This window comes from Camelina sativa, chromosome 17, assembly GCF_030686135.1.
Source record: "Camelina sativa cultivar CO46 ecotype springtype chromosome 17, ASM3068613v1".
In the NCBI taxonomy this organism is placed as follows: Eukaryota; Viridiplantae; Streptophyta; class Magnoliopsida; order Brassicales; family Brassicaceae; genus Camelina; species Camelina sativa.
Genome location: NC_141896.1, coordinates 6,627,946 through 6,651,775, shown reverse-complemented (window position 1 = coordinate 6,651,775; position 23,830 = coordinate 6,627,946). Strand labels below are relative to the sequence as shown.

At 39.0% G+C, this 23,830-nt stretch overlaps 6 protein-coding genes and 1 non-coding gene across 7 annotated transcripts; 4 read left to right on the top strand and 3 right to left on the bottom strand.

Annotated features, from left to right (window-relative positions):
• Positions 1-168: 168 nt before the first annotated feature.
• On the bottom strand, positions 169-2,914 carry LOC104740241 (ADP,ATP carrier protein 2, chloroplastic). Its single transcript, XM_010460786.2, has 5 exons — positions 1,833-2,914; positions 1,440-1,694; positions 1,203-1,346; positions 763-1,110; positions 169-682 (listed from the first exon to the last, which is right to left on the bottom strand). Exons 1-5 carry the CDS (start codon positions 2,625-2,627, stop codon positions 350-352), a joined length of 1,875 nt encoding a protein of 624 aa, XP_010459088.2. The 5' UTR covers positions 2,628-2,914; the 3' UTR covers positions 169-349.
• Positions 2,915-5,223: 2,309 nt separating this feature from the next.
• On the top strand, positions 5,224-8,724 carry LOC104755866 (uncharacterized). The gene is made up of 7 exons (XM_010478336.3): positions 5,224-6,152; positions 6,356-6,663; positions 6,756-7,472; positions 7,576-7,704; positions 7,789-7,992; positions 8,101-8,301; positions 8,394-8,724. Exons 1-7 carry the CDS (start codon positions 5,888-5,890, stop codon positions 8,514-8,516), a joined length of 1,947 nt encoding a protein of 648 aa, XP_010476638.2. The 5' UTR covers positions 5,224-5,887; the 3' UTR covers positions 8,517-8,724.
• Positions 8,725-8,773: 49 nt separating this feature from the next.
• LOC104755867 (pentatricopeptide repeat-containing protein At1g15480, mitochondrial) lies at positions 8,774-11,439 on the bottom strand. The gene is made up of 4 exons (XM_010478337.3): positions 11,316-11,439; positions 11,101-11,149; positions 10,348-10,858; positions 8,774-10,186 (listed from the first exon to the last, which is right to left on the bottom strand). The coding sequence occupies exons 2-4, from the start codon at positions 11,127-11,129 to the stop codon at positions 8,939-8,941; spliced, it is 1,788 nt and encodes a 595-aa protein (XP_010476639.1). The 5' UTR covers positions 11,130-11,149; positions 11,316-11,439; the 3' UTR covers positions 8,774-8,938.
• A 128-nt stretch (positions 11,440-11,567) lies between these two features.
• LOC104755864 (uncharacterized) lies at positions 11,568-13,862 on the bottom strand. Its single transcript, XM_010478335.3, has 8 exons — positions 13,574-13,862; positions 13,378-13,498; positions 13,037-13,172; positions 12,832-12,913; positions 12,497-12,672; positions 12,274-12,411; positions 12,040-12,179; positions 11,568-11,955 (listed from the first exon to the last, which is right to left on the bottom strand). Exons 2-8 carry the CDS (start codon positions 13,478-13,480, stop codon positions 11,732-11,734), a joined length of 999 nt encoding a protein of 332 aa, XP_010476637.2. The 5' UTR covers positions 13,481-13,498; positions 13,574-13,862; the 3' UTR covers positions 11,568-11,731.
• Positions 13,863-15,327: 1,465 nt separating this feature from the next.
• LOC104755863 (boron transporter 4-like) lies at positions 15,328-19,596 on the top strand. The gene is made up of 14 exons (XM_010478334.2): positions 15,328-15,453; positions 16,130-16,308; positions 16,396-16,478; positions 16,660-16,852; positions 16,947-17,085; positions 17,175-17,340; positions 17,435-17,601; positions 17,696-17,869; positions 17,972-18,067; positions 18,141-18,257; positions 18,344-18,681; positions 18,766-19,045; positions 19,130-19,249; positions 19,337-19,596. The coding sequence occupies exons 2-14, from the start codon at positions 16,190-16,192 to the stop codon at positions 19,394-19,396; spliced, it is 2,052 nt and encodes a 683-aa protein (XP_010476636.1). The 5' UTR covers positions 15,328-15,453; positions 16,130-16,189; the 3' UTR covers positions 19,397-19,596.
• A 299-nt stretch (positions 19,597-19,895) lies between these two features.
• LOC104755862 (periodic tryptophan protein 2) lies at positions 19,896-23,784 on the top strand. The gene is made up of 7 exons (XM_010478333.2): positions 19,896-21,506; positions 21,619-21,870; positions 21,972-22,064; positions 22,239-22,610; positions 22,739-23,083; positions 23,173-23,400; positions 23,492-23,784. Exons 1-7 carry the CDS (start codon positions 20,277-20,279, stop codon positions 23,660-23,662), a joined length of 2,691 nt encoding a protein of 896 aa, XP_010476635.2. The 5' UTR covers positions 19,896-20,276; the 3' UTR covers positions 23,663-23,784.
• On the top strand, positions 19,928-19,999 carry TRNAW-CCA (transfer RNA tryptophan (anticodon CCA)). The gene has a single exon. It is a non-coding gene; the product is annotated as a tRNA-Trp (tRNA).
• Positions 23,785-23,830: the final 46 nt, after the last annotated feature.

Sequence of the window (23,830 nt, the reverse complement as noted above, 5' to 3'; positions counted from 1 at the left end):
AGAGGTTTTACATTTGGGGTTTTAAAGACGAAAAGATAAAATCGACAAAACTCTTCTTAATTAACGGATGATCTTACACTTCAAAACTATGTCGTTTCACCTTAATTTACTCGTTAATTACTTTTTAGTTCAGTTTCAGTATTCACCAAAATTACAGAGAAGATGATATTATTGAATTTGATAACTTTATTACTTTCGTATTGGTATCAAGAGAAGAACAACAACGTAAAAAAACTAAATGATTAATTTTGAGTCTTTCTCACTCGCACTAACAAAATCTTACTCCGACCAAAACGCTAAAACCATCACGCAAACAAATCCCAAAAGACAAAACTTTATCCGTCATCATCTAATTGTTGGTTGGAGTAGATTTCTCCGATAGTTGGCTCGCAGATTCTCCTCCTGGTGGTGCATCTTCCTTTGACACGACAGGAATCTTGACTGATGAAGCTCTCTCCAATTCCTGCTCGAGTTCTTCTTCAGACATGAGAGTGTTGAACTGTCCTTCCAGAGACTTAGCAGCAGCTAACCATGCGGTGACTATACCCAGCAGGATGATTCCAAGGTAAGGCGTGGAGTTGGCGAGTGAGCCGAATGTGAGGATCATGAACTGCTGGATTAGAGCACCGCCTGATTTCCCTAGTGGATTGCAGACCACATCAATTGCAGCTTTGCCTTTAACCTGCAAATCAATGGCACATACCGTAAAAATCCAAGATCGAAAGAATGCAACTACGTTTTAAAGAGAAAAAGTGAAGAAACCTTGGTGTCCTCATCCAATGGGATATAAGCCATTTCTTTGCAAGGATCGAACAAGCTGTACTTGGCGCTCTTGCTGAAGATATTCTGGAGGGCACCAACGTACACAGCTGCGAGTAGCGGTGTCATACCAAGCTTGGCAACCAGTGGTGCAAATGGGCCACCAAACAGTATTAGAGAGAAGAAGGCAACGCCAGTCAATAGCAGAACGGTTGGCGTGATCTTTGCAGCTACTCCCCAACCATACTTCTTGAACACATATTGGCTGAGAAGCATCATTGTGAATGTTGCGATACCCGTGCAGGTTGAGAAGTCTCCCATAAATGCTGAGTACTCATTCGGGCTAGGGAACTACATTGAAAAAAAGGATTTTTAAGGGTCTTAGACGACAGTGTAGTAGTACTAGTGGTAAATAGTAACTTATCCATGAGGATTTTGTTAACCTGAGCTTTAAGCTTTGATTTCCATGTGACTTCAACAAGGTTGATACTAATTCCGTATGCAACCACCAAAGTAGCAAGATCCCTAATGTATGGTGATGACACCAAGAACTTCAAGCTCTCCATTGTTCCCATTTGTGGTTTCACCTGTAACAAAATCAGAAGAAACCTGATAAGCTGCGCATTTAAATACATAGCAATAAACCCATTAGTATTTTCTATGTTCAACCATATTATTACCTTCTTCTTCTTGCTACGGGTTGGGAGAGGCACATATCTATTCACCCACCAGTAGAGGAAACAGATGGCTAGTCCCATTCCCACGACAATACTCATCATAGCTTTTAATGAAACAGCCCAGCCATCAACTCCAGGGCCAAGATTCTTTCTCATGTTAGAGAAATATTTCACAGTTCTTCCTGAGAAAATAAGTGCAACATTGGCCCCTAGACCAAACAAAGGATAGAACTTTTTGGCTTCGTCAACCGTTGTAATCTGCCACCAAAAGATTGCATGCCAGTTAATTCACAAACAGCATAGATATTGACTCAACGGGTTCCAAATCTTCAAAGGCTACCTAACTTATTACCCACAAGTTTATGACTAGAAGAAAAAAGAAGAGTGTAATCTCACCTGATTGGCAAATCCCCAGAAGAGAACTGAAACCACAACACTACCCCAAAGCTCAGCCATGACATAGAACAGACAGAAACTCCAAATCCGCATGATTGCGAGAGGACCCATGAATCTGGGGCCGAGCGTCGCAAGAAGCTTATCAGCAAGAGCTTCAGGGTGAATCAAGTTGCTAAGAGGGTACATCACAAAACCAAAGGCTCCAAAGTAGACAATGAAAGGAACAATAACAGTGTAAAAGAGAGCCTTTTTAGAGAGAACATTGGAGAGTTTGGTGTAAAGCAACATAAAACCAATAGCCATAGGAAGATTCACCCATGTCTTCAAAAAGGGTATAATCTCAGCAGAGCTTCCTTTAGCCGTCACCACCAAAACATCCTTGGTGTCCCTAAGGATTGTGTAATTGAAAAGAATACAAAAGAACATAAGCCCTAAAGGCACAATCTTCTTCAGAGTCGTGACCTCCACACCAAAAATCTTAGGCGAGACCGCCGCCATGGCCGCCGTGTCACCTTCGTCGAACACATTTCCGTCTCCGGCGGCCGCAGCCTCCGCCTTGCAGATGAATCCTCTGCTTCTCTCCTTGTGGGAAACCGAAATCCCAAGCGGGATTGACTGAAAGGCTCGAGATTTGGTGTGCCCATTAGAGGATAAGGACAAGGCAGGTAGGTTTGTGGTGAAAAGTCTTTGCTTTAAGGCAAAGCCATGAGAAGAAGGTTGGTGGAGAAGGCGTCTAGACCCGATAGGTTTAGCGGGTAAAGAGAGAAGTCCTCTGGTTTGAATCAGACCTTCCATCTCTCTATCTCTCTCTTTGAACCCAGAGACCAAGGAAGGGGGATATAGAGGAGGAAGGAGGAGATAGAGAGACGATAAGGTGACGACTCTCTCTGGGAGGAGCTGAGGAAAGAAGAGAGTTGTGTTATTTAGACAGTGGCAGTGAAATAATATCTGATTTTGGACCCGAAAACAAACCCTAACGGTGTTTCTAATTAGTAATTACCGTCTAAATGATTGTAATTAGTCAAGGAGGTGACGTGGTCTGAATTATTTCATAAGTTTTTTTGTAATGACGTGCTTACTTCACATATTTCGTTAAACGAATAACAATTAATTAAAGAGGATTAGAACTCGTGCATTGTGGTACTTTGAGTATTATTTAAAAAATCTGCAACTTGTGTACCAATCGTATTGTTTATTGAGCAAAAAGAGGCGTGTATTTTTCCACCAAAGACAACGACTTTTATAGTATATAATCTCAACTGGCATGCATCATTCTCTAACTTTGTATTGGTTTAGCATTTGATAGTCGCAGATTTTTAAATGAATCTTAATCTTTACTACTATACAGTTTGATTTTTAGCAAAAGTAGTAGTAGTAGTAGTAGTAAGAAGATTTTAGTCCTAGTAAACTCAGCTCAGGAAACAAAGAGAGATCTAAAAAAAGAGCAAATCTCGATAAGTTTATGCTTTTGATGAAAACGAGGTGAGGGGCTTTGGTTTACGTGTACCAACTTGGGAAATGGCTCCAATGAGGTGCTATTGGGACTGTGGAGATCCCTTGATCCTTTCCTTCAATTGAACAAGAATCCAAAGGAAAACCAAATGGGGCTCACAGTCACTTTGATGAATTGCGTCTTATAAAGCTCCACGTCTCATCAAATATCAGCAAATGTCAGCAGACTTTTAAAAAAATACAGGTCTAGAGGAGACAATGCACGTGAAGCCCAGGCTCCTTCGTAAATTTATACATAATGGGCTTTCTCTTTGAAACCCAATATGAAGCCCATTAATATTATATTTTTGTTCCATTTTTTTTGTTTTTGTTTTTTTTTTTAAAGATTAAAATAACAATCAAAAACTATGTTTGGCGCAATCATCCATTTACAAACAGATTAATTAAAACGTTATAATATACGTTCAGTTACCATAAAGTTATTTTTTTTGCTTTCGTTTGTTGTTGTTGTGTCCGTGAGTCCCCCCTCTATAAACGGAACATTTTCAAAATAAAGAAGAGAAAATAAAATTTTAAGTTTCGAAAATTTGTAAAATTGGGTGCTATTTATTTTTTTTTTATTTTTTTTTTGTAGCTAGGCTGGAGCCTGGTGAATCGTGGACCAAATTAGCCCCAATAAATAATAATAGAGAAGAAAAAACAATTATTTTCTCAATTTTGTTTCATTACAAAAATCTTAAAACCGTCCGATTAACATTGTACTTTTTTCTTACTAAAAGAGTATTTTTTTTTTTAGTAGAAAAAACAATAATATTACAGTTCTAACGATGGTCGTGAAAACATGTTACCGTACTACACTACACATTATGGTTTTGGTGCGCTGTAGTTATCAATAATTAAGATATATCTAAAACTTTGTTGTGCCCTTTCTATATTTTCTCTGTAACACAAAATGGCCTAGTTTTTCCTTTGTTCACTACAATTACAAATCAATATTAGTAAAAGACAGATACCCTTTTCACACTAAAGAAAATTATGAGGCAACGTCCTAAATGTAGTGTTCAAGAAAGCGCTAGGCATTAACTAGGCGGTGATCTAATGCCTAGCGCCTAGAACGCTTAATCGGAATTTAGGCGGTTTAGGCGTTTACACTATACACTATTATATATATGATATTATATACATAATTATACAAAATATGTATAAGAATAATAAAAATATTAAATCAAAAACAAAAAAATAGACAAAAACATTTTTCAATTCATTTTGAATAACATATTAAACATTTATAATTATGTTTGTAGAAATAAATCTTATAAATTTTAATTTTGTACAATTAAAATTTGAAAAATACACTAAAATAATGATACTATACTTTTAGGCGGTCAAAGCGGTCGTCTAGGCGGTGCTATAGCGCCTAGCGCCTAAACGGGGCGGAACGTCCGCTTTTTCGAACAATGCCTAAATGGAAATCTTAATAACCTGTCTTTTTCGTCAACTAATCTATATATGTCTTATAATTACAAAAAATATATAGCTTTCGGATCTTTGCGGGGTACTCAACTGTATTTCGTTTTATTACCAGTTAAACTAGACCGCGAATGTACCCAACGAAGAGGATAAAAAAGTTAGGTGAAAGTATCGTTAATTACACAACAAATAGCGAATTTATTTAAGCTAAAAATTAAAATTAAAATTAAAGTGGGAAAACTCTTTCGGCGACAGAGCACAAAAAAAACCCACTTAATGTTTTCGAATATAAGTAGTGTTTATTACACTTTTAAAAGGGCTAAGAGAGAATTATCCAATTATAAAATTTGATAGGAGTCCCAACAGAGACGGATCAGACCAAGTTGTCAAAGTTTTTTTTTACTATATATATTCTGTTTCGCTGTTTTGTTGTTTCTTTAAATACAATAATCACTAGAGAGAGAGAGCTATTCAAGACTGAACAAATTTAAATGCATGTTTAATAAAAATAATTACTATTTTTTTAGTCAACTAATACTAATTATTAAAAACACTGCAAAGTAGTACTACTTCCCACTTATATATGATTTGATTTAACACGACGTGCAATATTAATGTTATTTTAAATAATTAAAAAAAAAAAAAAAAAAAAAGAACAGAAGAAGACGGAGGTTTTTCGTTTTCGGGAGAGAAGAAACCAAAAAGATTTTTTTTTAAATTCAGAGAGAAAAAACCAAACCTGCGATTCTGAATATCTCTCTTGTTCAAATCTTTTTTTCTAATCAGAATCGTAGCAATGGCGTCACTTTCTGAGTTTTGAATCCTCTTTTCTTTATTTTTGTTTTGTTTTGGGTTGGTGAAAAAGACAAAGTAGTAATTTTTATCGTCCTTGTCGCCAGCCAGCCGCCGATCTGTTGCTGAGAGATGGCAGAATCGTTACTTTCATCTCGAATTTACAAGGATTCGTTTGATTGCTGGTCGTTCCTGTTTCTTCTTTCTAGGGTTTCAACTCCGACAACATAGAGAAAGAGGATCTGTTTTTTTTGTTTCATCTTTAGCCCCTTTTTTTTTGGAAATTTTGAGCCGTCCGGTTGGGGTTTGACCCGATTTGAAGCGGAGCTGAGCTGACCAATATGGCAAAAGGTTGGTTTTTGATGGAGAAGGCGAGAAGATGTTTGAGGACTGTGTTCTTCATGGTTACCATGCTCGCTTCGCTGCTAGTTTCTTCCTTGCCATTGTTAGTTGCTATAGGTGATGTTTTGGTTCCGAGTTTCTTGTTGTCGAGCTTTACTTGCTTGACGTGCTACAGCGCCAAGGAGCATCTCAGTCGATACGGGTTCAAAAGATCTTTAACTGATATTCCTCTCGTCTCCCTTGTCAGATCTTTCCTTATCATCTGTAAGGACTTTATCTTTTTTGCTCAACCTCTATGTGTTGTATTAGCTCTTATAGATGGCAACAGTATCATTGATTGATGATCAAGTCTGCTCTTTTCTTGCTCTTGTTACTGCTCAACCTCTATGTGTTATACCATTAGCTCTTATAGATAACAATGATTGATTGATGATCAAGTCTCATTACTTGTTCATTTTCGTGAACAGCTGTGTATTTACTCTCGGATGTTCCTGCTCTCTCGCATGGTCCTTACCTCGGAACTGTATCTCTATGTTCTCTAGTTTCGATTCTTCTTCTTTTAGTTAAAGCTTGCCTTTTCACTGTACATTCTCAACTCAACACCGAAGTCTCGTTCTCTCCATCTACGCAACGGCTCCACTTGAAGAAATCTTGGGGTATGCCGGTTCTGTTCCTCTCATCTGTGGTTTTTGCCCTTGGCCATACAGTTGTTGCATACAGGACAAGTTGCAGAGCTAGGAGGAAAATTTTGTATCACAGAGTTGACCCTGAAGCTGTGAGTTTTTTGTTCTTCCCTCCACATGAATCTCGTAATTACTAGTCATTTCCTTTGTTTTTTTTTGGTTTTAATGAAAGTGTGTGTGACAGGTTCTATCATGCAAAAGCATCTTCTTTGGCCATCAGAAAGTCCCACGGTCTCCCACTCCGGTGGTTGGCAAGGCCTCCAAATTTGATGGAGAAGCAAGGCGAAAGCCTCTGTCCCACGATGAAGGTGAGCTTCCAGTGAGGTTGCTTGCTGACGTTGACAGTTTATTTACTACCATCCGAGGACTCACTGTGCATTACAAGCTTTGTGCACCTGGTTCACCTCGCCAGTCTATCTCCTCAAATGTTCTTGAAGCCAATTCTAGTTACAACACGCCGGAGACAATGGCAGGGAGCTTGAAGTTTGACAGGAAAGTGTTAAGCATGGTCACGAAAAGCCAGCATCATCATCTCCACAGGAGCTACAGCAGTATGTTTAACAATCCTTCCTTGCACGACCCTCTTCTTGATGGTTCTCCTACTTCTCCTCTTCTTTTCAAAGAAATCCCGGAAGGAACGGGCCAAGAGGATGACATGAATATGTTCAGTTTTGGGGATGAGAAGCAAGACTTTGGTGAAAGTGGTCAGTTTGGTGTCGTCCTCGTTCATGGATTTGGGGGAGGAGTGTTTTCTTGGAGGCATGTGATGGGTTCACTGGCTCATCAGCTTGGCTGTGTTGTCACTGCATTTGATAGGCCAGGCTGGGGATTAACAGCCAGACCACATAAGAATGATTTGGAAGAAAGACAACTGATCAATCCTTACACACTCGACAATCAGGTATTTGTCTCCTAATACAGTATTGAAACTATAGAATCTGTGTTTTCTCAGACTTCATCTTTGAAATAAATCAAATCGTATTAATAATCTCTGGATTTTCCAGGTAGAGATGCTTATTGCTTTCTGTTATGAGATGGGGTTCTCTTCAGTTGTATTTGTTGGTCATGATGACGGAGGTCTGCTTGCTCTTAAAGCTGCACAGAGATTGATAGCAACAAACGATCCCATCAAAGTGAGTATACAATACAATATGTATGGTTTTCCAGGCTTCTCTCTTTCCCTTATTAATAATCCTAGTTGGTACTAATAATTATAGGTTGTGGTCAAAGGGGTGGTCTTGCTTAATGCTAGCTTGTCAAGGGAAGTAGTTCCAGCTTTTGCAAGAATACTTCTGCACACATCATTAGGGAAGAAGCACCTAGTTCGCCCTCTTTTACGCACTGAGATAGCTCAGGTGGTGAATCGTCGCGCTTGGTATGATCCTGCCAAGATGACTACAGACGTCCTAAGGCTATACAAGGTACCCTCTTTCCTTCATTAATCATTGTTGTACCTCATACATGTCTACGAAAATTGCAAATTTGTTGAACGTACAGTGTATCAAGTAATGTGTTTTTCCTCTTGTCAGGCCCCACTACACGTAGAAGGCTGGGATGAGGCACTACATGAGATAGGTAGACTCTCATCTGAGATGGTGCTTGCACCTCAAAATGCAGCTTCGCTTCTGAAGGCTGTGGAAAACCTGCCAGTGTTAGTCATTGCTGGAGCCGAAGACGCCCTTGTGCCATTGAAGTCATCTCAAGCAATGGCTTCTAAACTCCTAAACTCTGTAAGTCCCTCTTTCATACTCAAGCTCTTATCTCAGCTACGGTTTGTTTTCATGTCAAAATAGGTACTGACTTTGATTCGTGTCAACGACAGAGACTAGTAGCAATCTCAGGATGTGGGCATCTACCACACGAGGAGTGTCCCAAGGCGCTTCTTGCAGCCATGTCCCCATTCATCACTAGACTGCTACTTAGGCCAGATCCCCAGAGTACATAGCCAGATCACTTATTTTCCTTGCCGTGATCTTAGCTTACAATCGATTAGTCTAGCCCAAAAATTTGAGGCCCTGCTAGGTAGATTCATTAAAAGAGTGTTGTAACCTTTCCTTTTTTTTCTCTGTTTTCTTAACTTGAAGATGAGAGTGGCACAGAATCGTGCAAGTCTCTGTAAATTTATCCGGTTTGGAATACAAAGTATTTTACTTTTTCGTGTGCACTCACAAGTGTCATTATGTTAAATGGCAATAACTGGACTAAATAAAAACCATACCAACCGGCATAGAAGCAATCTGTTTATATATTAGGGCTCAGGAGGTTTCATTTAGATTAAGCTACTGAAGTTTCCACCAACATAGATATAAGGCTAATCAATCAAACCAAAGATTCACAAGGCGGATGGTGTTTTAGCTGCAGCGCAACTCAATCTAGGAGATCAGAGAGAGGAGTCTTCTTGAAGGGATCGGCTTTAGCGAGCAGAGCAATTAAACCTTTGTTGGGGTAAATGTTATCAGCTTTCATTCTATCATATATTCCGTAAGCTGGAGCTTTGGCATTGACATAAGCCTGAATAAGGGCTTGGTACGTCCTGAAGCGAGATTGATAGCCAACTTGCTTCATCGTCTGGAAGATTTTTTCTGTGTTGTGAACATCACCCCTTCTCACATACTCGTCCATCACGTGCATGAAGGAGCTCATCAACGGTTTTATCTTTTTCGACTGTGTTGCCTTGCTTAGTGAAGACTCAGCCTTTTCTACTTCCCCAGCTTCCACATAGAGCTTAATCACTGCATCCCATGTTAAGGCCCCAATATTGCACCCACTGTCTGACATCTGCTTAACAAGATCCTTACCCTTTGAGACCATCTTGTGATCAACGTAAACCTTCAAGAGGACGGAGTAAACATTAGAAGAAACTCTATGGCCCATCTTCAAAATCTTCTCAAAAACCGCCTCAGCTTCTTTGACTTTATCGATCTTTCCAAAAGCCAAAATCGCAGCAAGGGACTCGTCGTAACGAGGTTTTTCTTCACAGATCTTCCAAATTCTGTTCACCTCATCCGCCCTCTGGAGAAAGCCATAGATGGAAAGCAAATCCTTGCACACATGCCTATTTTCCTCCAAGCTTTCACCTTCCATCTCTTTCAGCATTTTCTCAGCCTTCTCTTTAAGCCCAGCTGATGCATAGTTTCTTGCAATGATAGATTGTGCACGAAGGTCAAGCTCAACACCTTCACTTTTCATTGTCTCCACAATTTGTTCCATACCAGTTATGTCATTTGATGATCCTTTGGTATCAATCAGGATTTTGTATGTGTTAAGACTCGGCTTCACATTTTCCTTCTCCATTAGCAATATCACATCGGCTATTTTCTTCTTGTTGACCCTCTTGTAAAGAATAAGCATCTGATCACAAGCAAATGTTGACAGAGGGAATCCCAAGTCCTTCATTTTGTTGAAAACTTCTTCTGCTTTCCCCACATTGCTTGTCGCCGCATAATTTGACAGGAGGGTACGGTAGACCAATTCCCCTCTAAAAGATTCCGGGATTCTTTTGATATAAACTTCTCCCTTGTACAGGCCACGTACCTTGGAAATCAAATCAAGCCGAGAAGCATAATCTCTCTCCTCCATTTCAAACTGCTTATTTTCGTCCAACCATTCTGTCATCTATACAAAACAACAAGACAACGCAATAAAAAACGAAAGTAAGCACTTAGAAAACATAAAGAAGACAATATCTAAAGGCATTACTGAGAACCAAGCTAGTTTATTTGATTCTCAATAAACTGATCAGTCAGCTCATGTTGAAAACAAAAAGTAATGCGTACCTGCAAGGCTCTCCCATACATGCGACGTTTACGGATTTGTAACATCGCATTTGCAAACTCAGTGCGGTTGATCTCCTTTCCTTCTTTAACCCATTTATCAAGTGCACTCCCTACATCCACTCCTGAGACAGAAACAATGGCCTTAAACAGTTCGGATGATCTCTTGCCTACCACTATTTTACCAGCCTCGGAGTCAGGGACGAGTAGTTCCAGTTCTGATCCTTCAATGTCACCTTCATCACCAGAAAAATCCCCCTCATCTTCAGTATCACCACTAGTCTGGTTAGGAGTTGTAAGCTCATCTTCCTCTCCAGCAGTTTTAGCGCCAGCGTCTGAAGAAAGTGAACGTCTTCCCATAGAAGAATTCCAAGAGAGCTCGTAAAATCTAGGGGAAGCTTTGCATTTATCATGTATCAAAGCGTTTGATTCAAAAGCAACGTTCTTTTCTCCCAATGGTACATCTAGCTTAGAGTACACAGCATTGTAAGCTCCAAGTCGGAGACTTTGACTTCTGAAAAATTAGAAATAATAGAAAGCTACTCAATTAACATAAACTCTGTATACCACCACTCATAACAAACAACAAGAAGCATTTTATGGCGCGTCTGAAGCCTATGATTCATCTTCATCTATCTAAAGGAACTTGTATAATCCTATTTCGGGTAAGAGAAGACAAATGAAATAGTAACTTAAGAAGAAGGATCCTAAATAGTCTAAGAAGAAATTAATACAACTATAATGGAGGAAGCTAACCTCCGTAAAACCTTGGAAAGAGCGAACATGTTCTCTCACCGGCACTGATCTGTTTTGTAAAACACACAGACAACAAAATCAGAAAGGAAAAAGAAAATCCATTTTTGCAAGGTCGGATTTTGAACAAATGTGAAGCATTTCACTCGCAAAGATCAGACCCAGTAAGCAAATAATTAGAATTATGAAATATTTACATAAAAGTAACAGATGCTTACAGAGTGAAACTGGAGAGCAAACGAAGTGAGAACGAAATGGAGCAAAGAACTGAACTGAAGGGTTTTAGGGTTTTTACTGCGGTGTTCTTTCTTTCTTCTTTTGTTGTTTGTTTGCTTCATATTTGGGCCTCCCTTAGTTTCAACTGGGCTGTATAAAACCACTTTGCAAAAATTGCAGCCTTTCTGTGTTTTGACCAAGTAGCATATCTGAAAGACTAATTTTTTCTTGTTCTTTTTGACAAATGATACAAGTTTCTTGCCAAAATTTCGATTAGATCCATTCAAATAGAGTTGAAGATTATGTTCGTTTTATTCTGTGTCTTACATACTTTTTTATAAGGCAAAACCATCAGTCACAATCTTTTAGTCATTCAAAACCAACTAATGAATCTATGTGGGATTAGCTAACGATGTTTTCATTTCGCTTCTACGGTTTTCTCACTGATACGCAGGCTTTCAGCTTTACGCACAACCTCCTCTGCCACAAGCTTCACGTGACCACTCAGATTGCTCTCCTCATGGTTCACCGAACCCACCACCCATATTCTGACCGTCCCATCTTCTGAACCTGACGTGTATGACTCCCCTCCTGGCGCATACCTCACGCAGTGGACTGGTCCGTGGTGACCCTTGTTACACCCTGCATTCACCGCACATTGGCTTTAAAAGGGATACAACCAGATTCCTAAAAATGAAATCCCAATTAATCACTATAGAAACTTACCAATCTCTTCTCCAGTCTGAAAATCAAACCTATGCACCCACATATCTTCTCCTCCAGCAATGAAAGTGTTTCCGTGTTTTGGTTCCAAGGATGCCGATTCAACGTTGCAAGGCATGTCATAGCTCTTCAGCAATCCAAAACTAGGAGAGCAGGAGAAAAGCTCTAACATCAAAGGAGACAAAGAAAAACAATAAAACTGTAACAGAGGGTGCATTATATACATCTGAAACTTACTTATTGGCATCCCAAAATTTAACGCTAGATCCATCAGCAGTAGTTATATATCGCCCATCCTGACTTACTTCAGCACTAGTAACCGGGAACTTTGTTTCTAATGTTTGAACAATCTTATCACTTCTTATGTCCCATAACCTACAGAGAGCATATGACAAAAGGACAATGAAACCAAGAATATTTAAGGACCGAGTCTAAACCCAGGGATGATATGATGACATACCTAATGTCACCGGTATCTGTGCAAGAGCTTAAGATAGTATTATCACTATGAAGCCATTCAACGGTTCTGATTAAACCAGGGGAATTTCCAATTTCTTTTGGCGGTGCGTCTGGCCTATTCAAATCGAATATCCGAACAATTTTCTCCATTCCACCAGTGAGTAACAGGTGAGTGTCCTAGAATGTAATTAGTTGTGCATTATAATTCATAACACAATAGAAACACAAACTACACCAACGATTCTAGACCATCAAATCCTACATCCCACCACTGTATTGTAGAAAACTTGGCAAAGTAATCAAATAACTCTTTGTTGGAAAAGAAACTAGGCATACCTCTGAGAAGGCACATGCACGGACAATGTGCCTGTGTTCAAAGGAGTGTAATACATCTCCTGTTAATGCATTCCATATCTTCCTGAAATGTGTTATGTAGTTACAAAGAAACAGTCTTAATCCCATTAATACACCTAATCATTGTCTCTGGAAACATAATCCCTCATAAATTTAGCTGTAAGCATTAAGAAAAAGAACAACATACGCAGTGAAATCTGCAGAAGCTGAGGCAGCACGCATAGCATTCTTATCAAGGCTGCAACTCCAAACTGCTCCCTTATGTCCTTCAAAAGTCCCAATCCAGTCACCAGTCTCCCCATTCCTCAACATCGGGTTCGAATCTGAATAACCAAAAGCCATAAGACAACTCAGCTAGAGTTACAACAATGTAGGCAACTCATCATCCTAATAAGAGGCAGCCGAATCAATTCTTCTATGCAAATCATATATTCATAATCCAAAATAGTCGTAGTTACATATAAAGATCATAGATTTATAAAATACAAATCGTTCAAGACTTAGAATCATCCATATTAAAGATCATACCTTTGCTGGCGGTAATGAGAAAGAACCCATCTGGAGTCACCGGACTATAAGCCACATCGACGACGGGACGAGAATGCCCGTGGCACACTAACGGAACACCCATCTTCTCTTTGTATATTCACTAACAAACCAACAAAATCTAATCAATCAACCTAATCGATCTCCGCTTAAGAAATCTAAAAATTGAAAGCAATACCAGATTATTATGAAATCGTTTTCGATACGCGACAAGATTGTGTTATATGAGTGGATTGATCGGTACAAAATGTATGACTATGATATGCCAGATTAACCCTCTTGAAGAGGATCGCAGTTATCAAAAGAAAAAAAAAAAAAGAACTCGGAAAGAGAAAAGTGAGAGAAGAAGGAATGATAAAAGGAGAAACTTTTTTTTTTTTTTTTTTTTGTTCTCTTTGGCCTTACGCAGAGAAGAATTCGCGGAGACGACGATGGTAGTTAGTTACGCTCTGTAATTAGAAAGAAATAAACCTTTCGAATTTTACGAGTAAAGGCTTATATTTAGTATTATTTATGATATGTCCCCATAACTTTGAACTTATTACTTAACCAACTGAGATTTTAATATTTGTTCAATCCCCCCCCCAGGATTGAAGAGATTTTTTTTGGGCGAGAGCTTCAACGGTTCAACCTAACTCATAATTTCATTCCTTTTTCTTTATTGTATCAACCATTATTGGTAAAAGACATTTTTATATTTTGAGACTGACAAATACACGTATTTTGTCCGTCTGATGATTAAATATACTGTCGATGAAGAAACTAATAAGTATTTGTATATCCGGAAAACGTATAAAATATGATTATGATGTTTGAGTGTTTGACTCAATGATTCATCAATACTAGTATAAAAAAATACTAGTAGAAACTCATGGTACGGCGTTTAGAATCTCGTGTCTTTTTCAAAGCTAGATTTATTTTGTTTTTTTTCTTCAAAATGTTAGTATGATTTAGACCATAACACTTAATTATTTCATTATTCAATTCTTATAGTTCCTGATAACACCAGATTATATCATCTAGCTAGTATATAGCGTTTTTAGTTTAAAGAATGGTAAACTTTTACTCAGATATTAGAATTAGGTTCACAAAACATGCATGACTTGTTTCAATATAGTCCCTTTTTGATATTTTAAAAGTTAAATTAAACTTATATTTCAATATATATTAGATTGGGCATTTAATCAGAGGCTACCGAACGAACAGTTGGGATGGAATTAAGACATTATATATATACACACACGCAATATGACCAAATCGAAGATTCTGGCACAATAAGGGCATTTGCACGGGCAAAGTGCCACAGGCGTGGAGTGATGATGATGCATATACATATATGTGCATTATTCATTACGTCAGCAATGAATTTTGGTATAAGTAAAATTTATCAAAATGTGTGTGCATTCCCATTTATACACATAAACATCTCCAATTCATCACTCCAAGTCCAACCGTACGTAATTATATTTTCTTACGTACAAACTTATCACACATAATGTTGTAGCATTTGATTTTTTTTTAAATCGCAATTTTATATCGGTGAAGAATAATGAAAATTAACAATATGGAAGAAAATTACAATATCTAAAGATTTTAAAAACAAAAGAAGATTTGCTCGAGCGATTTGGTATGTTTTTTTTAACATATGAAGACTAAGAAGAAGAATTTTAGGAAACAATATAATACAAAAAAGGACACTATTCATAAAATAAAATAAAATTTATTAACAATAATTAAATATAATTAAAAAGAGATCTAGAAGTGTGCATATATGTATATATTTGTCACTGTCTCATGGGAAAAGAACAGAAAGAGAGTGTGTTAAAGCGTCAAAATCATATATGAAAAAATCAACCACTAGTTTACATACACGTGGACGTAGGCCCAACAAATATACGTGTATAAATGGGCCCTGTCTCTCTCTTTATATTTGCTACCGTTGTTGTTGTAAGCCTCGTCGTCTCTTTGACCTATCCCTCCATTAAACCCTATAAATCGCTACACAGTTGTTACGTCAGCTCCTCCTCCAGTGATTCTCGTCTTTCTCTTTCGTCGCCGGTAGTTTGCTCCTCCTCCTCATGACTCCACATTCTGACTTATATTGCATGTTCATATATAAATAACCCCTTTTGTTTGATTTTTATATTAATCCTTTCTTTGTCTGCTTTTTTTTATTTGGTTAGATTTGTGAAAGAAATTGCAACTTGTAATAATTTCGATGTCAAACCTATATGATTTTTTTTTCTATGAAGAAAAAGGGGAGATTCAACTTACGACGGATATTAATTAATGGAGTTGATTGCAAACGTTGGATCCTTTTTTACTTGTTTTTGTTTTTTTTGGGTGCATATGCGATTCCAAAGTTCACTTTATGAGAAAGGAGACGAGGAGACTTATAAGGTCTTTGTCATAGAAAGAAAATTTTCATTACTTTTTGCTTGTTTTGTGCGTTTGTGATGTTTCTCTAATTTGGTTTAATTTGGCACAGTGCGTTTTCCTATACTTATTTTAAGCATATGAAATTGACATCGCTACTTAGTAACCAAAGATAAAACAGCTACGAAATTCTTCTTTAATAGTTGGTGGAAAAAGACTGGTATCGTCACAAATGTAGAAATCTGTATATAAAAGAAATAGTATTGATCTTTTATTAATGTAGTTAGCAAAAGTGCGAGAATTAAAGCCATTGCTAGATGTTATACATTATATATAGCTTCTTCCTTTTGTACTTTAGGTCATAATAAGAGTGGACCGAATCTGAACAGAGCGACAAGTTTCGGAGTGACTCAAAAATATGGAGAAAGGAAGAGCGGATAGCTCCAAGATGCTGTTTCGAGGTATTGTAGCAGATCTTAGAGGAAGAGCCTTGTGTTACAAGCAAGACTGGGTCTCTGGTCTTCGTTCTGGTTTTGGGTACTGACTTCACTTAGAATTATATTACTTTTTGACACCAAAAGCAGAACACAACTGTAACTTCTTTTTTCTTGGAGGTTTTTTCAGGATTTTAGCACCGACGACATATATTTTTTTCGCCTCTGCCCTTCCGGTTATAGCCTTCGGGGAGCAGCTCAGCCGTGACACAGGTCTAATTCTTTGAATTTTTCTATCTTTTCTTCAGTTTCTATACGGCTTTGTGTTTATGTTCACGTTTATTTGGTGGACCTTAAAAGTCTTCAAGTTTTACACGGTTGGTCTTTTATGGGAGGGGTTTTTACTTTTGCATTTTCTGAATTTGTTTTGAATTATATTTTGAGGTGGCTATAGAAGGAGCGTTGAGCACAGTAGAGACATTAGCATCAACAGCGTTATGTGGAGTGATACACTCAATATTGGGGGGACAACCATTGTTGATACTTGGAGTTGCAGAACCAACTGTCTTAATGTACGTTTACTTGTACAACTTCGCTATTGGAAGACCAGAACTGGGAAAACAACTCTACTTAGCTTGGGCTGCTTGGTAATTTACTCCAACAACACTCTTCTCTTCTCTTTTTTTGTTTTGTTTTTAAGTTGTGGTTTTGCTTTATGGTTTATTGGTTGTTCAATTGAAGGGTATGTGTGTGGACGGCTCTGTTACTGTTCCTAATGGCGATTCTCAATGCGGCTGATATCATTAACCGGTTTACGAGGATCGCTGGTGAGCTGTTTGGTATGTTGATCTCAGTTCTGTTCATCCAACAGGCCATTAAGGTATACTAAAGACCAAAAAGCTCAACCCCCTCTGAACTGTGATGATAAGTCAAAGCTTATTATATACTTGTTTTAAATGAAATTGGCAGGGAATGGTGAGTGAATTTGGCATGCCAAAGGATGAAGACCCAACACTTGAGAAGTATCACTTTGAGTGGCTCTATACAAATGGACTTCTCGGTATCATTTTCACTTTTGGCCTACTCTACACCGCTTTGACGAGCAGAAAAGCTAGGTCTTGGCGATACGGAAGTGGTAAGAGAGATTTTATCTTGTCATGCATTTTGTGTTTATTCCTGTGTAAAATCATTGGTTGGCCTTAATAATGCTCTCTGTTTCTTGGAAAAAGGATGGATGAGAAGCTTCATTGCAGACTATGGAGTTCCTTTAATGGTTGTGGTTTGGACAGCATTGTCCTTCAGTACACCATCAAAACTTCCCTCTGGTGTCCCGAGAAGACTCTTTAGTCCTCTTCCATGGGACTCTGCTTCTTTATCACATTGGACTGTCATCAAGGTTACAACACAAACACACTACATTTAAGATCTTGATATTTCATCATATGAGCCTCTTCTAAAGTTGTTCCACTACTTGGATACGGTCTGTACAGGACATGGGGAAAGTCTCTCCAGGTTACATATTCGCGGCATTTATACCCGCATTGATGATCGCTGGGCTCTACTTCTTTGACCACAGTGTTGCCTCACAGCTTGCACAGCAGAAGGAGTTCAACCTCAAGAATCCTTCTGCGTATCATTACGACATTCTCTTGTTGGGGGTCATGGTACAATCATTCAAACTCCTTTTTCTTTCTCTCTTCAAACTCACCTTTCACAACATTGAATCTCTGGTTAAACTCTCGAAACTGTGTAATTGGTTTTTTCAGACGTTGATCTGTGGATTGCTCGGTCTGCCTCCTTCCAACGGAGTCCTCCCTCAATCTCCTATGCATACGAAAAGCCTTGCTGTTCTCAAACGACAGGTTTTATTCATTACATTGTTAATCAACACTCAATATTAAGAACGGTCCTCCTAAAGAATCTGTTTGGTTTCAGTTGATACGGAGGAAGATGGTAAAGACAGCCAAAGAAAGCATCAGGAAGAGAGAAACTTCATCCCAAGTGTACGAGAATATGCAAGAAGTCTTCATAGAAATGGACAAAAGCCCACTTGTAAGTTGTAGACTCTTAATCCAATGATCCAATAAAAGAAAAAAAAAAGATTTTCAGAACCATAAGCTTTTGTTAAAACAAAACAGGCTCAGACAGACCCAGCAGTGATAATTGAGCTGCAAGATCTAAAAGAAGCAGTAATGAACTGCAATGAGAAAGAAGGAGAGATGAACGAGGATAGTGGTTTCGATCCAGAGAAGCACCTTGACGCTTGCTTGCCTGTTCGAGTCAACGAGCAGAGAGTGAGCAACCTTTTGCAGTCACTACTAGTGGCAGGTGCAGTGTTGGCAATGCCGGCCATCAAACGCATACCAACTTCACTTCTATGGGGATATTTCGCTTACATGGCCATCGATAGTCTCCCGGGAAACCAGTTTTTCGAACGCACAATGCTTCTTTTTGTCCCAGCAAGCCGGAGATTCAAGTATATGCTCTGAAAAATGCTCTGTTTCTTTTTGTGATTATTCAGATTTCTTACAAAGAGCCGTTACGTGATTGTTGTTGTCAGGGTCTTGGAAGGAGCGCACGCGTCGTTCGTGGAGAAAGTTCCATACAAGTCAATGGCTACGTTCACATTGCTGCAGATGTTCTACTTTGGGCTGTGCTACGGAGTGACGTGGATTCCCGTGGCTGGAATCATGTTCCCGGTTCCTTTCTTCCTCTTGATAGCCATCAGACAGTATATTCTCCCGAAGCTCTTTAACCCGGCCTATCTCCGAGAACTCGATGCTGCCGAGTACGAGGAAATCCCCGGTACTCCTAGGAACCATCTCGAACTGTCTTTCCGGGTGAGTCCATATCTCTATATATATTTTTTACATTTTTAGGGGTTTTAACACATTTGAATATGTCTAACTAACCTTGTTTTACAGTCTAATGACTCTAAGGGAGGCGTACAAGAAGGCGATGCCGAGATTTTAGACGAGTTAACGACGAGCAGAGGCGAGCTCAAAGTCCGTACAGTCAGTCTTAACGAAGACAAAGGCAACCAGGTTTTGTGATAGATTCTTGAAATGTACCTCAACTTTGTAAAAGATTATTCACATACTAATGATCATAACTTTTTAAAAAACCTGCAGATTTACCCCAATGAGAAAACAAAAGCAGGGGACGGGGACGTGAATACTACAAGAGAGTGAGTGATTTATCAACAAAGGGAACCAAAAAAATTCTTTTCAAGTGATGATCACGAATTCACGATCATACTCAAAAACTATATAGTCTTTGTAGAACACAGATTATGTTTTGTATTTTTTTGGTTCTTGAACCCAAAGATGATGTATGTTTGTTCGAAATAGTCTTCTTAACAATGAAAGTCATATAAAGCATAACTTAACAATTTACCCCAAAAGAATAACTTAATACAGAGAGAATGTCATGGTTCTAAACGGATATGCAACCTTCCAAGAAAATGTATAATAAAGAGCTTATTGATTGTGCTCAACTCATGGCTCACCTTATTCTCTTTCTGAAACATTCACTATGACTAAATACTATATCACAAAACTAGAATTTTCATATTGTGTGTTGGTATCAACTTTGTTAAGTTTTGTTTTGTGTAGAAGAAAAGAAAAGCATAACTTGTGTGTAATGTAATGTTCTTTCAAAATTCGCATTACTATAAGCTGAATTTAGGATAAGTATTAGATAGATGAGGCTTCAAGCACCAAGGATCCGTGGCGCAATGGTAGCGCGTCTGACTCCAGATCAGAAGGTTGCGTGTTCGATTCACGTCGGGTTCAAATCTCCCGAACTAAGATCCTTAACTTTTTCCTTTTATTTTTTTTGGCCTCTTTATAAGTTCAAAATTCCAATTATACCCATCGTTTTACGCCTTCCCAATTTAACGAGGATGGTATTTTGGTAATTATAAAATTAGGGGTTTAAATCAGAAAACAATTATAAAAGAGAGATTTTTATAGAAGCCCTCGTTAAACCCTAACGCCGTAAATCTTCTTCGCCTCCGGTCCTCCGCCTTCTCAAACTTGTCTCCACACTTGAGGTGAGGATCCAAGCGCCATGGATTACCGCCTCCAGAACCTTATTTGTGCGCCTTACAGAGGCGGGAACGCCGTCATCACTCAGAATTCTCAGCTAATTTCACCGGTCGGTAATCGTGTCTCCGTCACCGACCTCAACAAGCACCATACCGTTACTATTCCGGTCAACACCTCAACCAACATATGTCGAATCGCTGCCTCACCTGACGGAACTTTCCTACTCGCAGTCGATGAAGAGGATCGATGCATTTTCATCAACTTGCCTCGACGGGTGATTCTTCATAGAATAACCTTTAAGGATAAAGTCGGAGCCTTGAAGTTTAGCCCTGATGGTAAGTTCTTCGCTGTTGGAGTTGGTAAGTTGGTTCAGATATGGCGTTCACCTGGTTTCAGGCGAGCTGTTTTCGCCTTTGAGCTTGTTAGGACTTTTGCTAATTCTGATGATAAAGTAACATCCTTGGAGTGGACTTTGGATTCTGATTATTTGCTCGTTGGGTCAAAGGATTTAGCAGCTAGGTTGTTTTGTGTTAGAAAGCTTAAGGGTGTCTTGAATAAGCCCTTTTTGTTTTTGGGACATAGAGATTCTGTTGTGGGTTGCTTCTTTGGTGTTGATAAATTGACTAACAAGGTTGATAGGGCTTTCACTATTGCTCGGGATGGTTACATTTTTAGTTGGGGCTATACTGGAGAGGATGTTAAAATGCATGAATCAGAAGATGGCAAATCTGAGCCACCTTCACCTGATACTCCAGAGAGGGCTGACGAAGTGATGGTGGATGGCGTTGGTACTGATCTTAAAAAAAGAAAAGAGTATGACGGTAAAGATCGTGATTCAGATGAAGAAGGAGAAGATGATGAAGAGTATATGCACAAAGGGAAATGGGTTTTGTTGAGGAAGGATGGGTTTAATCAGGCATCAGCAAAGGTGACAGCTTGTGACTATCATCAGGGGCTCGACATGGTTGTGGTAGGGTTCTCAAACGGTGTGTTTGGGCTTTATCAGATGCCAGATTTCATCTGTATCCATCTGCTGTCGATTTCTAGAGAGAAGCTAACTACAGCTGTGTTTAATGAGCGTGGTAATTGGCTGACCTTTGGTTGCGCCAAACTCGGGCAACTGTTAGTCTGGGAGTGGCGATCTGAAAGCTATATACTGAAGCAACAAGGACACTATTTTGATGTCAACTGTGTCACCTACTCACCCGATTCACAATTCTTGGCAACTGGTGCTGATGATAACAAAGTCAAGGTATTCAAATTTCAAAGACCTAACTATTATATTTTACACAATTCTCATATGTTTCTGACTCATCTGTTTCTGAATTTAACCAGACATTCTTTTGTAATATCGCATTTTTCAGGTGTGGAACGTTATGTCAGGATCATGTTTCATCACATTCACCGAGCATACTAACGCAGTGACTGCTCTTCATTTTATGGCTGATAACCACTCCCTATTAAGCGCATCTCTGGACGGCACTGTTCGTGCATGGGATTTTAAAAGATACAAAAATTACAAGACATACACAACCCCTACACCCCGGCAGTTTGTTTCCTTAACAGCTGATCCTAGTGGTGATGTCGTCTGTGCTGGGACCCTAGATTCATTCGAGGTATTTTAACTTAGGCCTGCTGATCTCAGTCACATACTCAGAAATACTGAATCACAGATTTTTTTGGTGAGGTGGATAATTTTATACTTGCCTGTGTGCAGATTTTTGTATGGTCCAAGAAGACTGGGCAAATAAAGGATATCCTGAGTGGGCATGAGGCTCCAGTTCATGGGTTGATGTTTTCACCCTTAACGGTAAATATACTGTAATAGTCTCATGTTTTGACGAAATATATTTTGTTGCTTGGCCCTAAACAATTATGTGAATATTAGCTAATGACGTAGAACTTATAGGAGTTATGTATACTTCTGGCTAATGGTATTATAACTTCCATGCCTTATTTAGTTCATATCTCTCTTTCTCTGCAGCAAATTTTAGCTTCATCCTCCTGGGACAAGACGGTTCGGTTGTGGGATGTGTTTGCTAGCAAAGGCACTGTGGAGACATTTCAACACAACCACGATGTTCTAACTGTTGCCTACCGTCCTGATGGGAAGCAATTAGCCTCGAGTACGCTCGATGGGCAGATCCATTTCTGGGACACCATTGAAGGTGTGTTGATGTACACCATAGAGGGGCGGAGAGATATCGCTGGAGGTCGGGTTATGACTGACCGTCGGTCTGCAGCTAATTCAAGTTCTGGAAAGTGCTTTACAACATTGTGCTATTCTGCTGATGGAGGCTATATTCTAGCTGCAGGAACTAGCAGATATATTTGCATGTATGACATTTCAGATCAGGTTAGCTCATTAACTCTTCTTGGAGTACAGCTTTTCTTGGTCTATATTGTTTGATGCAGATTTTGAAAAATTCGTGTTTGTATTGTAAGTGTACTGAAGTCAAAGTGTTTGGAATATTATCTTTTCAGGTTCTTTTGAAAAGGTTTCAGATATCTCATAATCTGTCATTAGATGGGGTTCTTGACTTTTTGAACTCCAAGAAGATGACAGAAGCAGGACCAATGGATCTGATCGATGATGACGACAGCGATGAAGAAAGTGGCATTGATAAACAGTCTCGGGGAAATTTGGGTTACGATCTGCCTGGATCCAGGGCTAACCGCGGCAGGCCTATTATCCGAACTAAAAGCCTCAGCATTGCCCCAACTGGAAGAAGCTTTGCAGCTGCAACTACCGAAGGAGTTCTTATCTATTCAATCGATGAATCCTTCATCTTTGATCCAACCGATCTTGACATAGACGTTACTCCAGAGGTGAGCCTTTGTAAATCACTGGTGGTGGTTGTAGACTTGTATTCTGATTATTGGTTTTGAAAAGCAAAGCTAATGTGTTGTTTGTGCAGGCTATTGAGGCTGCCATAAAGGAGGATGAAGTGAGCAGAGCACTTGCTCTGAGTATGCGTTTGAACGAAGACAGCCTCATCAAAAAATGCATCTTTGCTGTAGCCCCTGCCGACATAAAAGCTGTCGCAATCTCTGTCCCCCAGAAATACTTAGAACGGCTTATGGAAGCTGTGGTGGATCTGCTTGAGAACTGTCCTCATCTGGAGTTCTTACTTCACTGGTGTCAGGTAAAATACTATTTTCTCTGGAGTTCTTTCTTTTTTGGTTAATATCTGCTCTGAACCTGATCAAACTTTGTGTTGTCTATTTTATGTGCAGGAAATCTGTAAGGCACACGGAAGCTCCATTCAGCGAAACTACAGAAATCTATTACCTGCACTGAGGTCGTTGCAGAAGGCAATCACCAGAGCTCACCAGGATCTGACAGATATGTGTTCGTCCAATGAGTACACGCTTCGCTACTTGTGTTCTGTTCCAAACAGTCACTGATTATGTTTTATGCACTATGTATCACCGGAATTTTCATCTTCCTTTTTCGGGGGTAACACTCTCGAAGTTTTGATATATGTATTTCAAATGTGAAAACAAAATGGACCTAAGAAGTTAAAACATATTCCTGCGTAGTAGTTTGTGAAGAATGCAAGTTGCAACCATAAA